At 41.7% G+C, this 13,701-nt stretch overlaps 1 protein-coding gene across 26 annotated transcripts in view; it reads right to left on the reverse strand.

The window, feature by feature from the left end:
* SPOP (speckle type BTB/POZ protein) overlaps window positions 1–13,701 on the reverse strand; it is a 47,135-nt gene that overhangs the window by 2,760 nt on the left and 30,674 nt on the right. For 17 of the 26 annotated variants that reach the window (XM_008162674.4, XM_008162662.4, XM_065577330.1 and 14 more), the window contains 7 exons: window positions 10,091–10,237; window positions 9,369–9,490; window positions 8,704–8,855; window positions 8,475–8,602; window positions 4,588–4,765; window positions 3,854–3,909; window positions 3,296–3,418 (listed from right to left, as the gene is read on the reverse strand). In XM_008162674.4, the coding sequence (XP_008160896.1) occupies window positions 3,296–3,418; window positions 3,854–3,909; window positions 4,588–4,765; window positions 8,475–8,602; window positions 8,704–8,855; window positions 9,369–9,490; window positions 10,091–10,168 (837 nt within the window). In that variant the 5' untranslated portion in view covers window positions 10,169–10,237. Of the gene's footprint in view, window positions 1–3,295; window positions 3,419–3,853; window positions 3,910–4,587; window positions 4,766–8,474; window positions 8,603–8,703; window positions 8,856–9,368; window positions 9,491–10,090; window positions 10,238–10,328; window positions 10,419–13,701 lie in introns of all 26 variants that reach the window. The other 9 variants (XM_024100836.3, XM_065577346.1, XM_042844502.2 and 6 more) reach the window with 2 other exon arrangements.

Raw genomic sequence — 13,701 nt, forward strand, 5'->3', positions numbered from 1 at the left:
TGATAATCCAAGTAGAAACTGAAAGTATCATAGCACATCTGAAAAGCATGGGCAAAAGCCCTACTCTAACTTGTGTTTCTCAAACAGTTTCTAGTCATCCTGTGTTGCAACGGTCTCAGTAGGGCCAGGTCAGTAGTCTGATAAGAAACGGAAAGGGAACACTAGGAAGAAGAAGAGCAGCTATCAAATCTCACACACCACTTCCTGCAGCACCTGAATCTGTACTGAAACAATCTGTAGGCACTAGGATCCAGGTTTTAAAAAGCAACCAGTGATCTGGAGTGCTGAACTTGACAGCTTAGAAGGATCTGATTTTTAGAAAGTGCTGAGCATACAGCCTCTTAAAATAAGACTTTAAAAGTCTTTCAGTTGGGCACCAAAAAGTTGAGGCACTTAGAATCACAAGTCACTTTTGAAAAGCTTGGCCTGTGTGATCTGACCCTGGAGTTGATGGCTTTTGGATGAAACAAAACGGAGGTCCTGACTCATTATGAATCTCACGACGCCCTTCACAAGTATAAGGCCAGCAATCCCAGGATTCTGACCAAATTCTAACTTGTGTAGTTACATTCAGACTACATAAATTCTCCTAATACTTAAACACGGTAAGGTTTTTCTCACTTCTTATCTTAAAATGATGAGTATCATTATTGAGTGTTGTTAAAGAGCTGCTGCTTTTCATCTGAGAGGTAACTATACTGCAGTGGTGGATACAATGATCCTTGTGTATAGTTTATAGTGTTTTTTGCAATCCTTTGGGATGAGAAGCTGTATTAATGGCAGATCCTCCATGCGCCTGACGAAGTGGGTATTCACCCACGAAAGCTTATGCTCCAATACATCTGTTAGTCTTTAAGGTGCCACAGGACTCTTTGTTGCTTTTTACAGATCCAGACTAACACGGCTACCCCTCTGATAATTAATATGTGAGAGACTGTGTATGAACTACTTCTGGACTCATAAGGACTGCTTAGTTTACCTACAGTCACTATAGTGCTGGTGTCTACCTCATTTGCGATGCTCACAGTATGAAAGGCATTGTGTAAAACTAATTTTTAGACATTCTGGTGGACTTTATTCCATTATAGTTAAGGTTAAAATCAATGGCTTCATATAAGAAAAGACATTTTTCATTTATAAAAAACTTGGTAATAAATGGTCCTTTCAACTTGACCCATGGCACTCACAGCAAGGACAGTTTTCTCCTGCCAAAGAATCTAAGGGAGGATGGCAAGTCTATTTAATAGTTTGACCTCTATGTGAGAAAGGGAAATATACAAATTAAGCTAGTAAATTCTAACTGAAAGAGTTTCAACTAGGGGACAAGGAGGATGTTTTGCAAGCAGTTATTCCATATTATTGTCTGTGTTAATAGAAGCTTAAAATTATTTTCTGTGTATAGTGAATACATTTCTTTCTCCACACACAATTTTCACACGGTTTTTCACTACGAATAACAGCTCCCAGTGATGTAATTGGACAAAAAGTAGACATTCTTGTATCTCAGGTACAAAGTTTTTTTCTTTCTTTCTTAATTACACTTTTGAAAAAACTGCCTAATAGCGTCCTTCCCCAAGAGACTGAAATAGTGTCTCCTGGGTTTAGAAGACGTGTTTTGTTTTGTTTTGGGTCTAATTACATATTTTCCCCCAAGAGACTGGAAGAGTTCAGAAGAAGCTGTTTCAGGTCTCTTGGGCAAATATTAGATGTTTTATATGCTTTCATGAAAGATTCTGTTTCTGCTTTTAAAAAGACACATGAGGAGTTTAAAGGGAAAAGCTATATTTAAAGGCAAGAAATTCAAATTTAAAGCCGACTCTCTGCCCTTAAAATACTTCTGCTGTTTATTTACTCTTGCCTCAGCTAAAGATGGTATCTGAGCTTTCAATCAATATTATTTAAATACAGAATAAAACACATGGCAATGGTTATATTGTGCCCGAGGATCTGCTTGTATTATTCCCCATTTTAATTCTAGTTATGCCATTACGAAGCCCCCATATGGAGCATTTCACTTCCACATCACCAGTTTCAATTAGGCCCTGGTCAGTAGTGACAGGAAGTGGTTACTATTTGATGGCTGCATGGTGGTTTGTGTGGAACAAAGTTACATGCATCCACATCTTAAAATCCACCACGCTAATTGGCACCCACAAGAGAATCCAAGGACTGAAGAAGCATGGAGACTGAACTACGCTCTCACCCCTAGAGGTGGTCCCTCCAGGTCAGAGTTGAGGCACAATGGCAGGGCAGTGTGGAGAATCTTGCACTGCTGCTACCCGTGCTGAACCTGTTTGGTGGATAAATAGAGGACTTTAGTCTCCAGTGCTGTCAAACTGGCACCTTTCACCAGCACTAAGTTCACTTTTAAAAGCAAAAGAAAGGAAATAAAAATTCTGGTTACAGATTAAGAATTTCCACCAGTAAATATGACTCATAGGCCAGCAACGCATCTTCTGTCCTTGGTGCTCCAAAGGGAGGTGGACAGAGGCTGGCAGGCTAGGCCACTGCAGTGCTCTTGCCAGACAAGGACTACCACCAGCCCTCTAGCCAGAATATCCCCGATACTTCCTGCATTAGCCCTGCAAAGTCACAGCAGGGTTAAGGCAAGAAGCTTCCTCCAGTGGACCCATTTCTCCTCAAACTGCAAACATCATTCTCTATCTCCCTTATGTTCAGAGCATCCCTGCTAGAAGCTGCTACTACCAACCAGCCCAGAGGGAAAAGCAAAGACTAAGACTATGATCCCTGTCTGGCAAAACAGAATGCTACTTTTGAGATTCAATGCCTTGGCCACTTAGTTCTGGTTCCACTCTGAACTTTCCTCCTACCTCACCCCCAGCTCATATGCTAGATTATGATGAACAGAGATTAACCCTGAGTTCTAGGACAGTTTTTCAAATGAGCACTTGTGACAAATATTTATGACCATCATGAATTTAATAGAACAGAGGTGCCCCATCTCCTCTCACTACTTGAACTGAGGACAGAACGGTTTGCATTAATTCCTCTTACGAGTTACATTTTGTATCTATCATTTTTCCTATGTTATATAAGACTAGGTCCAGTTAATAGGAGCAGTTCAACAGAACTGCCCAGGTGTTTGTTTCAGCAAGAAACACATGCGCATTAGTGCAGGTGTGCACACATGCTCATTTAAGCTCACCCAACACTCCCTTAGTACAGTTCAAGGATCTCTGCGAAAACATCAATGCCGCAATCTCCAAGTCTCACCATGTAAAACAAGGCATATGTCATTGCCAATCCCCCGAACAACCACAAATCCCAACTGTACCTTGTCAGCAGCTGCCAGCAAATCGTCAGCCATTTTGTCGAGGTTTGGTGCCTTCCCCGTGTAAATAAAGCACATCATTTCCTTAAAAACTTCAGGTTCCACATCATTGATTTCAACCCGATTCTGTTTCAGGAGAATGAAGATTATTAAGATCCTGACACAATGCTAGAGACAGATCTCTTTATATTAGAGTTTTCTCAATTTTAAAAGTATTTATACAGAGAACTCTTAAGCAACGTGTACTGCTCACAAAAGTGTGTAGAGGGAGTAAAAAAGGTTCTGTTTTATTTAATAGCCTCTAATTGTCCCTATTCTACCGTACACTCTTTATCAAGCGTAACAAAGATCACAACTGTCTCATTGATCTTTCTTCCTCCCTCCAGGGCAGCTAAAACAGAGTCCTGTATCTAATATGAAAAAAAACCCAAATGTTCAAAAATTTGCACTATGAGTTACATCAGCTGCTACCAGGCATTATCAAATCATCAAGGATATTAAGAATTGACCTGAGATCTATTCACCCAGCTGGGAAAGCTCCTTCTCTTTTTAGACACTTACCTTTTTACTTTCTTCCATCTCATGTTCAAACATGGCACTGAAAACTGGGGAACGTGCTGGGGGGGGGGGAATAAAACAAATACGATTAAAAATACTAGAGAAATATAACCTTCAGCTCCTCTGGGGGAGAAGGGGTAATACTCAGTAGCTTTCCCTCCCCAATTTCCTTGGTATTAAGACAGGAAATATTACAAGATAGCAGCAGTCATAAACTCAAAATACTATTACACCTATAAAAACTCTTTTGGTGACCCAGTGTCAATGTAACTTTTAAATGTGTAACTCAGGATTCCCTGTGGCCCTTCAAACAAGGCTGAAGAGCAAATGCAGAGATCTATTGCAGTCAAATATAGTTCATGGACCTAAGCAAAGATGCTTCAGAAAAAGCTGGTAACCTCCCTCCGCAGCTGCTTTGGGGGACACAATACAGTGTCAATCACAAACATCCCTCCTCACTATTCTCATCTAGTGAGGAAGCAGGCAATTCCATTAAAGGGGAGGAGAACCCCTCCCCCATCCCCAGCAACATTATGGCAGTAAATTAGCTGCCATATTCAAAGCAGGATCTTTCACTATAGAACTATAGTTGGCAGGGATCCGAGGCACCTTTTGCTGCTATTTCCTGGAGCATTTTCCTAAAAGCAGAAGTAACTCAGACTTATTATGAGAGCACTCCATCTGCCATGATGCTGCTGTCTCCCATGTTGCTAAGACCTGCACAAGTCAATACCGACCTGCCAGTATGGCTTTGTGAGCCTGGAACTCCTGGCCTGCAACACACAGACAGCAGTCTGTGAAGCGAGAATTCTCCCAGAGTCCTCCTAACTCATCCGCCAAACGGCACTCAGGTACCTTCACCATGTTCATGGTGTTCTGGCCAGAGATATTGACTGAGTCCTGTACCACACTCACCTGAAAAGAAGCAGAGTGTTAATTTGTCTACAATGGGCTTCACTTTCCAGGACATGTGAAGGGAGATTGAGAGATCAAACCCTCATCTCCCAAATGAAACACAGTGGAACTAGATATATGCTCACATTGAAGAGCCATCTATATCCGAGACAGCCTCCATCCAAGTCCTCCTCTGCTAGATCCCAAACTAAAGCCATCTCCATCCAATTTGGCAACACCCTCAATAGGACTGGAAAACAGTCCCCATCTTCTGGGCACCACTCCTGACCTAGTTCTTTCCCTAGATCAACTTTTTGGAGTCTACCCCATAGATAAGCTTCTTCACAGAAAATGCTACAAGCAGCCACTGAAGACAGCGATACATGGGAAAAGTCTCAGATGTACAAACATCTATAATCTAGCACTTGATCCACAGAGCTTGTAACAAGAGCAAAGAGTCTGACCAACATAAGACATATTCTGTGCATCTAATGAGTTGTCTACCCTACAGATTTTTCCACCATTGCTGCCTCTGGTTCAGCTCCAGTATTTCAACCTCTTGCAAAGTTCAGCACCTGAAATTAGAGAGCGATTTAGCAGCAAAAGGCAATGCAGTCAGTCAGGAGATGGAGAGTGAAACACTACTTGCACAGACAGTCCAGAGAATCTCCACACTGGTGAGAAAGTGGGGTGTGAATTGAAAATGCTAGACAAGGACCATTATTCTCCTCCCCAACTGCATTCTCAACAAATTGATATCAGGGGTCAGAGTTAGAGCTGAACAAAGGAGTGGGGACTTTTTAGAAAAGCTAACCAAACAGAGAAGGTGCTGCTGAGAGAGAGACAATTAAGCAATCTTCTGGTCTATACAGAACTGACCCATAACCTACTCCCCCCCCCCCCCCCAAAAAAAAAAACCCAAGCCCTACATACCACTGACAACCCCCACGCAATAGTCTCTCAACACCAAGTGTTCCTAATTCCTTAGAGAGCTTCTGGATGGGAAACATTCTTGCTGAACGAAAGCACAGTTGCAAGCAGTAGCGCTCAGCACCTGTGGCCAGCCAAGAAGTGTTAGAAGAGCATATGGCACACCTGTTTATGTGGTAAGAAACTTACAGCATCAGCAAAAGCCAGCAAAAAGTTCCCTCTCAACAACTTTAAGCTTACAAATTACATTCCCTTCCCCTCCAACATCAGCAACCTATAAACTTAAGCTTCTCTGCCTGCACAATGAATATAGACGGACGGACAGAACAAATCATGAAACAGACAACAGGAAGAAAGGTTGCCATGTGAGACCAGGAACAAATTCTCTTTTTCTCTTGGGTAATGCAGACACTTGGCTTAAGGATACGAAACGACAGCTGGGCAAATAATATTTTAGTTCACTGGCCATTCAAAAAAATTGAAAAAAAGTTTCAGTTGTGTCAAACTGAAAACAAGTTTTGGTCACCAATGTATAGAAAAGGTATAGAGAAACTGGTAAGGATCCAGAGGAAAGCAACAAAAATGATCAAAGGGACTGAATGCAAGCCATGTGAGCAAACACTGAAGAAACTGGGTATATTCGGTTTGGAAAAGGGGAGATTAAGGGGGGGAAATATGATAATGGTCTTCAGATATTTGAAAGGCTGCCATAAAAAAAGATGGAGAAAAGTTGTTCTCTTTTGCCACAGAAGGCAGGACAAGAGACAATGGGTTCAAATTATAGCATAGCAGATTTAGATTAAATCTCAGGAAAAACTGTAAGAACAGTAGGACAATGGAACAGACTGCCTAGGGAGGTTGTAGAAGCTTCTTCCCTGGAAGTTTTCAAAAGGAGGCTGGATACCCATCAGTCTTGGATGGTTTAGACATAACAAATCCTGCATCTTGGCAGGGGGTTAGACTAAATTACTCTTGTGGTCCATTCTAACCCTATGATTCACAGAACAGGAAGAGGAGGAGCAGCTGCTGGTGGTACCCTCCTTATAACTTTTAGCCCAGTGGTTAGGGCACTCTCCTGGGACATGGGAAACCTGGGTTCAATTCCTCCCTCTGCCTAATGGAGAAGGGATTTGAAATTTAGGCTCCTAACTTTAGGTATCCTGGTCTGACATTTTTGGTTTACGGCTCTACAGTGATTTGGAGGCCTCCAAATAGCTGTAGCTAAGATACTGCCCACAGAAAACAGGAAACTAGAGGACAGAGAACCCACTTGAAAATTCCCCACTCTTCTCCTCAGGGAGGCTAGAACACACTCAGAAAACTTAGAAAACTAAAAGAAGAAACCCTTTTCTAAATCTCACTAGTGAATAATTGGAATGCCCATTTCTTATCAGAGATACTCTTGGATGCACAACATTGAGGCTGGGATTTTCAGAAGTACCTTGGTGACTTAAAAGCAGAAGTTCCATTGAAAGTCCATGAAACTTGTGTTCCTAAATCAGTGAGGCACTTTTGAAAATCTCACTGAGCAAACACAATACAGATCGTGTAATATACTAGAAGTAGGATTTTCTAATGCTCTCAGTATTAGCCTAAAGTTTGTTCCCTTTCAAGTTAATGCTCCAACTGAAGTTAATGGTAAAATGTTTGGAACTAGGACAACACTGAGCACTTTTAAAGAGACCCTCCCTAAATGTACTCTTTTGAGAGGGGTCTTCATAACACTTTTGGAAATCCTTCATTTCTCCAAAAAAATATTTCTCACGAGCCAGGTCAATAGCAAAAGATTACTTGTTTGGTGTTGCAAGCATAGGCTCTGGAAGAGTATGTCCTTTTGCATATAGAGCAAAATTTCAAGCCATTCATAATCAGTCTAGGAGCTGTTCAATGCGTTCCTGACAGTTTACATAAATTACCACCACTGTGTCCTCCTCAGAGGTACATACTATCCATGTGGCTTATTCTTGAACTCCAAAAGGGATAGCTACATCTTTCAATTTCAAGATATTGGTGTGCAGTTCTTGCTCCGCTACAGTCCCAAACAATTGGGGTTTTTAATTCAAATGCACTCTAATTCACAAGGGGAGTCTCTGGTCAGTATGAACACTGGATTTGTCTCATCATGACAGCCCTTCCTGAGTAGTTAGCCGGTTGAACATTTTCCCACTGAACTGAGCAATAATCAGTCATTAGCTGAAGTTCTCCCTTCAGCTCAGACAGGTATCTGGGGTTTTACTCTAGGACACCCTTAGTCTCCTCTACAAAGTTCTTAGGTACACAAGCAAGGTATATATTTAACAATCAAAAACCGCACACTGCTATAAAGAAACCTTTCCTATTGTAAGAGTGAGGTATGTTGGGTAAGTTTAGGAATCTTCAGATTACATCTGCTCCATCACCAAATTTCTTCATGGACCCACTTACATTATCAAGTATTTGGGACCAAAAAAAACCAACTCAAGTTGATTACTATTCCAGTGAGTGTCAAATCATGTGTTGTTAAATCATATAGAACCAGAACTGGAATGACAAGGAGCATCTGAATGTGTTTGGTTGTTGTCCTTTACCTGTGCAGGTGACCTCAGAAACACAGTAACCAAAAATAAATGAAGTGGCAATGTTGTAGTCAGTCACAAATTAAAAAGAAAAAAAATAATCCATACAGCACTGCAAACATAGCCAACACTCCTCCCCCACAGGGATTCCACCTGTGACTCCTTAAAAACCAATCCTGAAAGAGAGTTGTGAGTATCTGAAGCCAACAGAATTGCTAGCATTACAGCTGAACAGAGAGACTTGCCTCACAGAAGAGAGTGAGTTTGTCGTCTGGAAGAAGTCCATTGGCCTCATCCAAGAGAAAGTCTCTTCTAATGAACTTCTTGAATCCCCAGTCCTTGCCCTGTACAAATCGATATGCTCGCTGGCTCTCTGAAAGACAGATATGTTGATTCAAACAAATGCTAGCGCTGTTAGCATGAACAAACATAGAACACAAGTGAATGACCCGAACAGATAAGAGCTACACATACCCATTGCTTTTGTTTCTTCTCCTTTAGCATTGAGGATGGAGAATTTGAACTTTGCACGAACTTCACTCTTTGGACAGCTAACCAATAATAGGTAAAGGGACAGGTAATCTTTACTTTCTTCATCCAAGCCCTTAGGGTTCACACGCAAACACCTGTAGAAATAGACATCTGCATGAGATGTTAAGAACAGTTTTCTGGCAAGGCATTCACAGCTTTCAATGGAAGAGTATTATAAAGTTTACACAATAAAGTGTATAGCAAACAAGTTCTGCTACGCTGATCACTGACTAAAGTAAACAAAACAAGAATACTGTGATATTTCTTCTAGATATCCTATATGGGCACTCAGGTAGGTCCAGAAATATGAATCTGTCTACAAGACAATTCAAAATCATGAAAGGGCTACCGTACTTATTAATGGTCTCCATTAGCAAAGTATAAAGACCTTAAACTTCAGAGACAGATCCTGATGTCTATGTTGTATGCACCCAAACACTGTGCCAAGGCAACACTCTATTTTCCCTGAGTGTATGTTGTATGTGCCCAAGGGAACCAGGACCTCTCTGCAGTTTAGATACGCTTGATGTATCCCAGTGTGCTATGGGCATTAACTTATCTCTACAGTTTGTATATGCTGGGTGACTATCTTCTGCTATGTTTCTTACCATTTCAGTTTATCATTGGCTCCTGATGAAAAGGTTGAACTTTTGATGACCTCACCCATTTCCTCCCGGCAGAAGCTGAAATTGTTTATGGTCCACATGTATGAAAACTTTACCACCTTAATCTGAAGGTTCAAAACAAGGAAGCAATTCAGGGTCATGATTGTGCACAATGAGCAGATAGAGGGAAAGAACTGAAATAACCTCATCACTATGTTACTAATCCAAGGACAGCATTAAGATCTGCCCACACCCATGACTGCACTGCACAGCAACCTATGGAGGGTTCTGCCAAGGCACTTGACTTCCTCTCGTGCGTGGGAAAAGTAACCCAAGGGAAGCAAAAACGAATCTAATTCTATAATAGCTGCATGTCCAAAATGGACCATCACAACTTTTTCAGTCTACCTCGGGAAGTTACATAAAAGTGAGACAGGAAGGAAGGAAGGAGATAGAGTGACATTAGCCTCCCTCTGACCTGACTCAGCCATGCTGCTTCCATTCATAGACAAATCCACAAGAAAAAACAGTGAGTTTAGAGATGGAGCAGTCTAAATATTTGTAACTAAAATCTGATGTAGTCCTAGTTGCATTGGTTTAGTTAGTTGATCATTAGACTTTCACCTCTGAAAACCTGGGCTCTACATTTGTTTAGATCACCAAGCTTCTTTTTGTATGGTGTAATCTTAGTAAACTCTGACCATCTGAGCACACTGTGAATTTACCTGAGTGTAGCACCAGCTTTCTGCTACAGGTCCACTCGACATTTCTGCCGGAGGAGGAGGACTCGGAACCCTTGACATCGCCAGTTTGAAGATTAAACAGGATTTCACAATTCAGCGAAAGAACTAGCTATGCTGTCTTCACCCTACCTGGCCCCCAAAAAGGAGAAAATAGCAATTCCATTAGAACTTGCAGGACATTTTACTCAGAGTAAAAACAAAACAAAGAAGTCACACTCACCCCCTCCTTTCAGCACCTTTAGACAGAAGCACGTTAGGGTGTCTACGCAGCATCCAAGGTGTGATTGCAGCTTGAGTAGACGTATCGGCACTATTAAAAATAGCAGCGTAGATGCAGTGGCATGAGCTTCAGCGTGGACTAGCAATGGAAGTACATACCCAGGGTCCAACATGAGCTATACAAGCACGCCAACAGCGTATCTACACTGCTGTTTTTAGCAGTGTAGATATGGGAAAAGCTGGCACAGGTATGTCTACCCAAGCTGCAACTGCACCTCTGACTGCAGTGTAGACATATGCTTAGAAAGAGGGAAATCTGAGACAAAGACCATATTCACTCATGCTTTCAATAGATGAACTCTCGATAGGAACAAAACCAGAATATGGACCCTACCCCTAGACTAGAGTAGGGTACTCCCTGCTTGATCTGGATTTATTGTTATTCATCTGGACTAGATGACCTCCTGAGGTCTCTTCCAACCCTAATATTCTATGATTCTATTATTCTCCTAGACTATCGATTAAGGTCCCTGACATTTATTTCTCATTTTTCTTCTGGCACAGTCCCAAACTGATATACGGCAGTGTGAGAAATGGAGTTCCTGATCTGAGTAGAACATACACAATTTAGTACATAATCCAAACTTATTCCAATTGTGGGGTTTGGCTTTATTGGTGGTTGAAGCACCAACACCACAAAAAACTTCAGCCTAACCTTTCTCTCACAACTCAGCTGGTCCCTTTGCTTAGAGGGAGGGAGGGAGGGAGGGAGGGACGGACAGAGGACGGACACACACACCCCTTCTTTATATGCTGGTGAAGTTCACAACCCACAACTACCATGAGTCATCAGCAGAATTTACTCAGCTGCTGTACAGGGTTGTGAAAAAACCCAGAATTGTTCTGTAAATGAACAACCCACTTGTTTTGCACCCCCTAGGTTTTAATTAGGATTTTCTCTTATTTTGTGTGGAGGGGGGACCCTAGGGAGTTGGGAGGATTCATTAAAAAAAAAAAGTGCACCAAAACTTTACCTCATAAACATTTGCATTAACACATTTCAATGTTTTATTTTTAATATACCTCTACCCAGATATAATGCTGTCCTCGGGAGCCAAAAAATCTTACTGCGTTATAGGTGAAACCGCGTTGTATCGACTTGCTTTGATCCGCCGGAGTGCGCAGCCCCGCCCCCCCGGAGCACTGCTTTACCACGTTATAGCCGAATTTGTGTTATATCAGGTCGCGTTATATCGGGGTAGAGGTGTACTAGAAACAATAGGATCTAGCTTTCATTCACAGATTGAAATTATTCTGAAAAGTTAAGAGAGAAGTGGTAATGACATATGGGTGGTTCTTATGCTTATTAAAACAATGAGAAAGTTATACAACTAACAAGAAATTTAGAGAAAAGGGATGGAGGTACTAGTGACTGGAGAAGGGGGTGTGGCCAGTTTGTTGACTCAACTGTTATTGAATGTTCACAAGAGGGGAGTGGGAAATGTTACAAGGACTTGCTTTGCAAGGATCTATAAGCTTCCGGAAGGCGGTCAGGGCACTTGGAACCATAGTTCTATTTAAAGCTGGCTTTATTTTCAGTTTTCATATGGCTGAATTCACTATGCAGTTGTTTCTCATTCTAATTGCAGTAAATATGGAAGCTGCTGGTCAACAGAGTGAACCGAAGATTAGTGTTTAGTAATGTATCTGATTTAACATCTCTGAAGTTGAAGGAAGCGGTAAAACAAAAGCAACTGATTACACAGTGGACGCTGCTTAATAATAATCCTATTATTAACAACTGGTTAATAGCAACATTGTGCTGGGAACCGATCCCTTCCCACCGACTCTAATGTTAATGGGACTTAAGTCACATGCCTGTTGCCAGGATCCAACTCACAACTTTTTGATGTGCCTTCCCTGGCTGCAGCCCTACAAACCTGCCTGAGGCTGCAGGCAGGGCAACAGAGGGACAGGGGGCTGAAGCCCAGATGCTGGGGATCCAGAGGGCTACACAGTACCTCTCTGTGCTGCATCCTGCTCTTGTACTTGGGCCCTGGGTTTGGCAAATCCCAGCACTTCCTTCCTGGGCTGCAGACAGGGATGGAAGAGCTGGGATGTGCCCTCCTTGGCTGCAGCCCCACAAACCGTGCTGCTGCCCTACTCACAGCCTTCCCTTCGAGCTGCAGTCAAGTCTGCAGGGCTGCAGCCAGGGAAGGAAGTGCTGGGACATCCCAACCACCAGTAGCAGGCAGGATTGAGTGCTGCATTCAGGGAAAGCACACCCTAGCGCTTCCGTCACCAGCTGCAGCCATGCAAATCTATTTTCCTCTTACTGGCAACGTTTAGATATATATCAGCTTTTTTGCTGGGAACCAACAGGTTGCTAATAAGTGAATTCTACTGTATTCAATAAAAATATTCTTGCAATGTAAAAATTGTCAAGAGTTGTTAAGTAACAAGCTTAAAAAGGGACTCTGGCTCATTTTAAGAAGTGCAGAAAGTCAGCTTATTCAAGATCAAATGTGTCATAACAAAACTGCTTAGTAAAGCAGAAGAACAAAATATGGATATGTTTGATGAGCCTCAAGTGAGACACGTTGAGGATCACTGCTGTAATCAAAGACAACCCATATAATAATTTAAGTCCCTGTTCCAGGCTTCCAGCAGCTCTTCAAGATTAGTTTCATTCAGTAGCAGTGTCTGCCATATTAGACACCCAAAATATGACAAAAAATCAGTCTGATTAGATCATTAAAAAACCCAACCACAACTGAAAAGCAAGTGACTTGGACTTTTTTTTTTTTATGCTAACAGCATCAACTTCAATGTGGCACAAAACGAGCAATTTAAATAAGTAACTAAAGAACTGTCCACGATTCACTCCTTCGGAAAGATTGAAAATTGCAGGTCCACTGCCTGATTTTTCAAATGAAGTAGTAAAAGAAATAGCATCCACATTAATGCAAGATGATTGATCAAAAACAGCTACAAGCATTCTTACAGGAGAATTTGCATTCCTTCATAATGGTATTGATTGTGTGTGAAAAGAACAGTATACAATATTGTGCCCAACTTCACGAAGATGCCATTGAAGAACGCAAAGAAAGGTACAGAAAAATCTTACTAAATTGATTGCATAAAGAAAATAACGGTGTGCTTTTGATTGTACAGGGTCTAGCACAATAGGGACCCAATGGACTTAATCTTCAGACATACGGGTGTTCAGAATTATTTAGGCTTTATTTTCTCAACACCACCACCTAACAGTCCTACAGCATGCTGCAGATGCGCGTGTTATTCTGTAACTACCATCAGCTTCATGGTTGATTGAAAAAGAAGGACTGATGTCCCTGCTTTCCTGGGACATTCAG

The sequence above is a fragment of the Chrysemys picta genome, chromosome 24, assembly GCF_011386835.1.
Source record: "Chrysemys picta bellii isolate R12L10 chromosome 24, ASM1138683v2, whole genome shotgun sequence".
NCBI classification, from domain to species: Eukaryota; Metazoa; Chordata; order Testudines; family Emydidae; genus Chrysemys; species Chrysemys picta.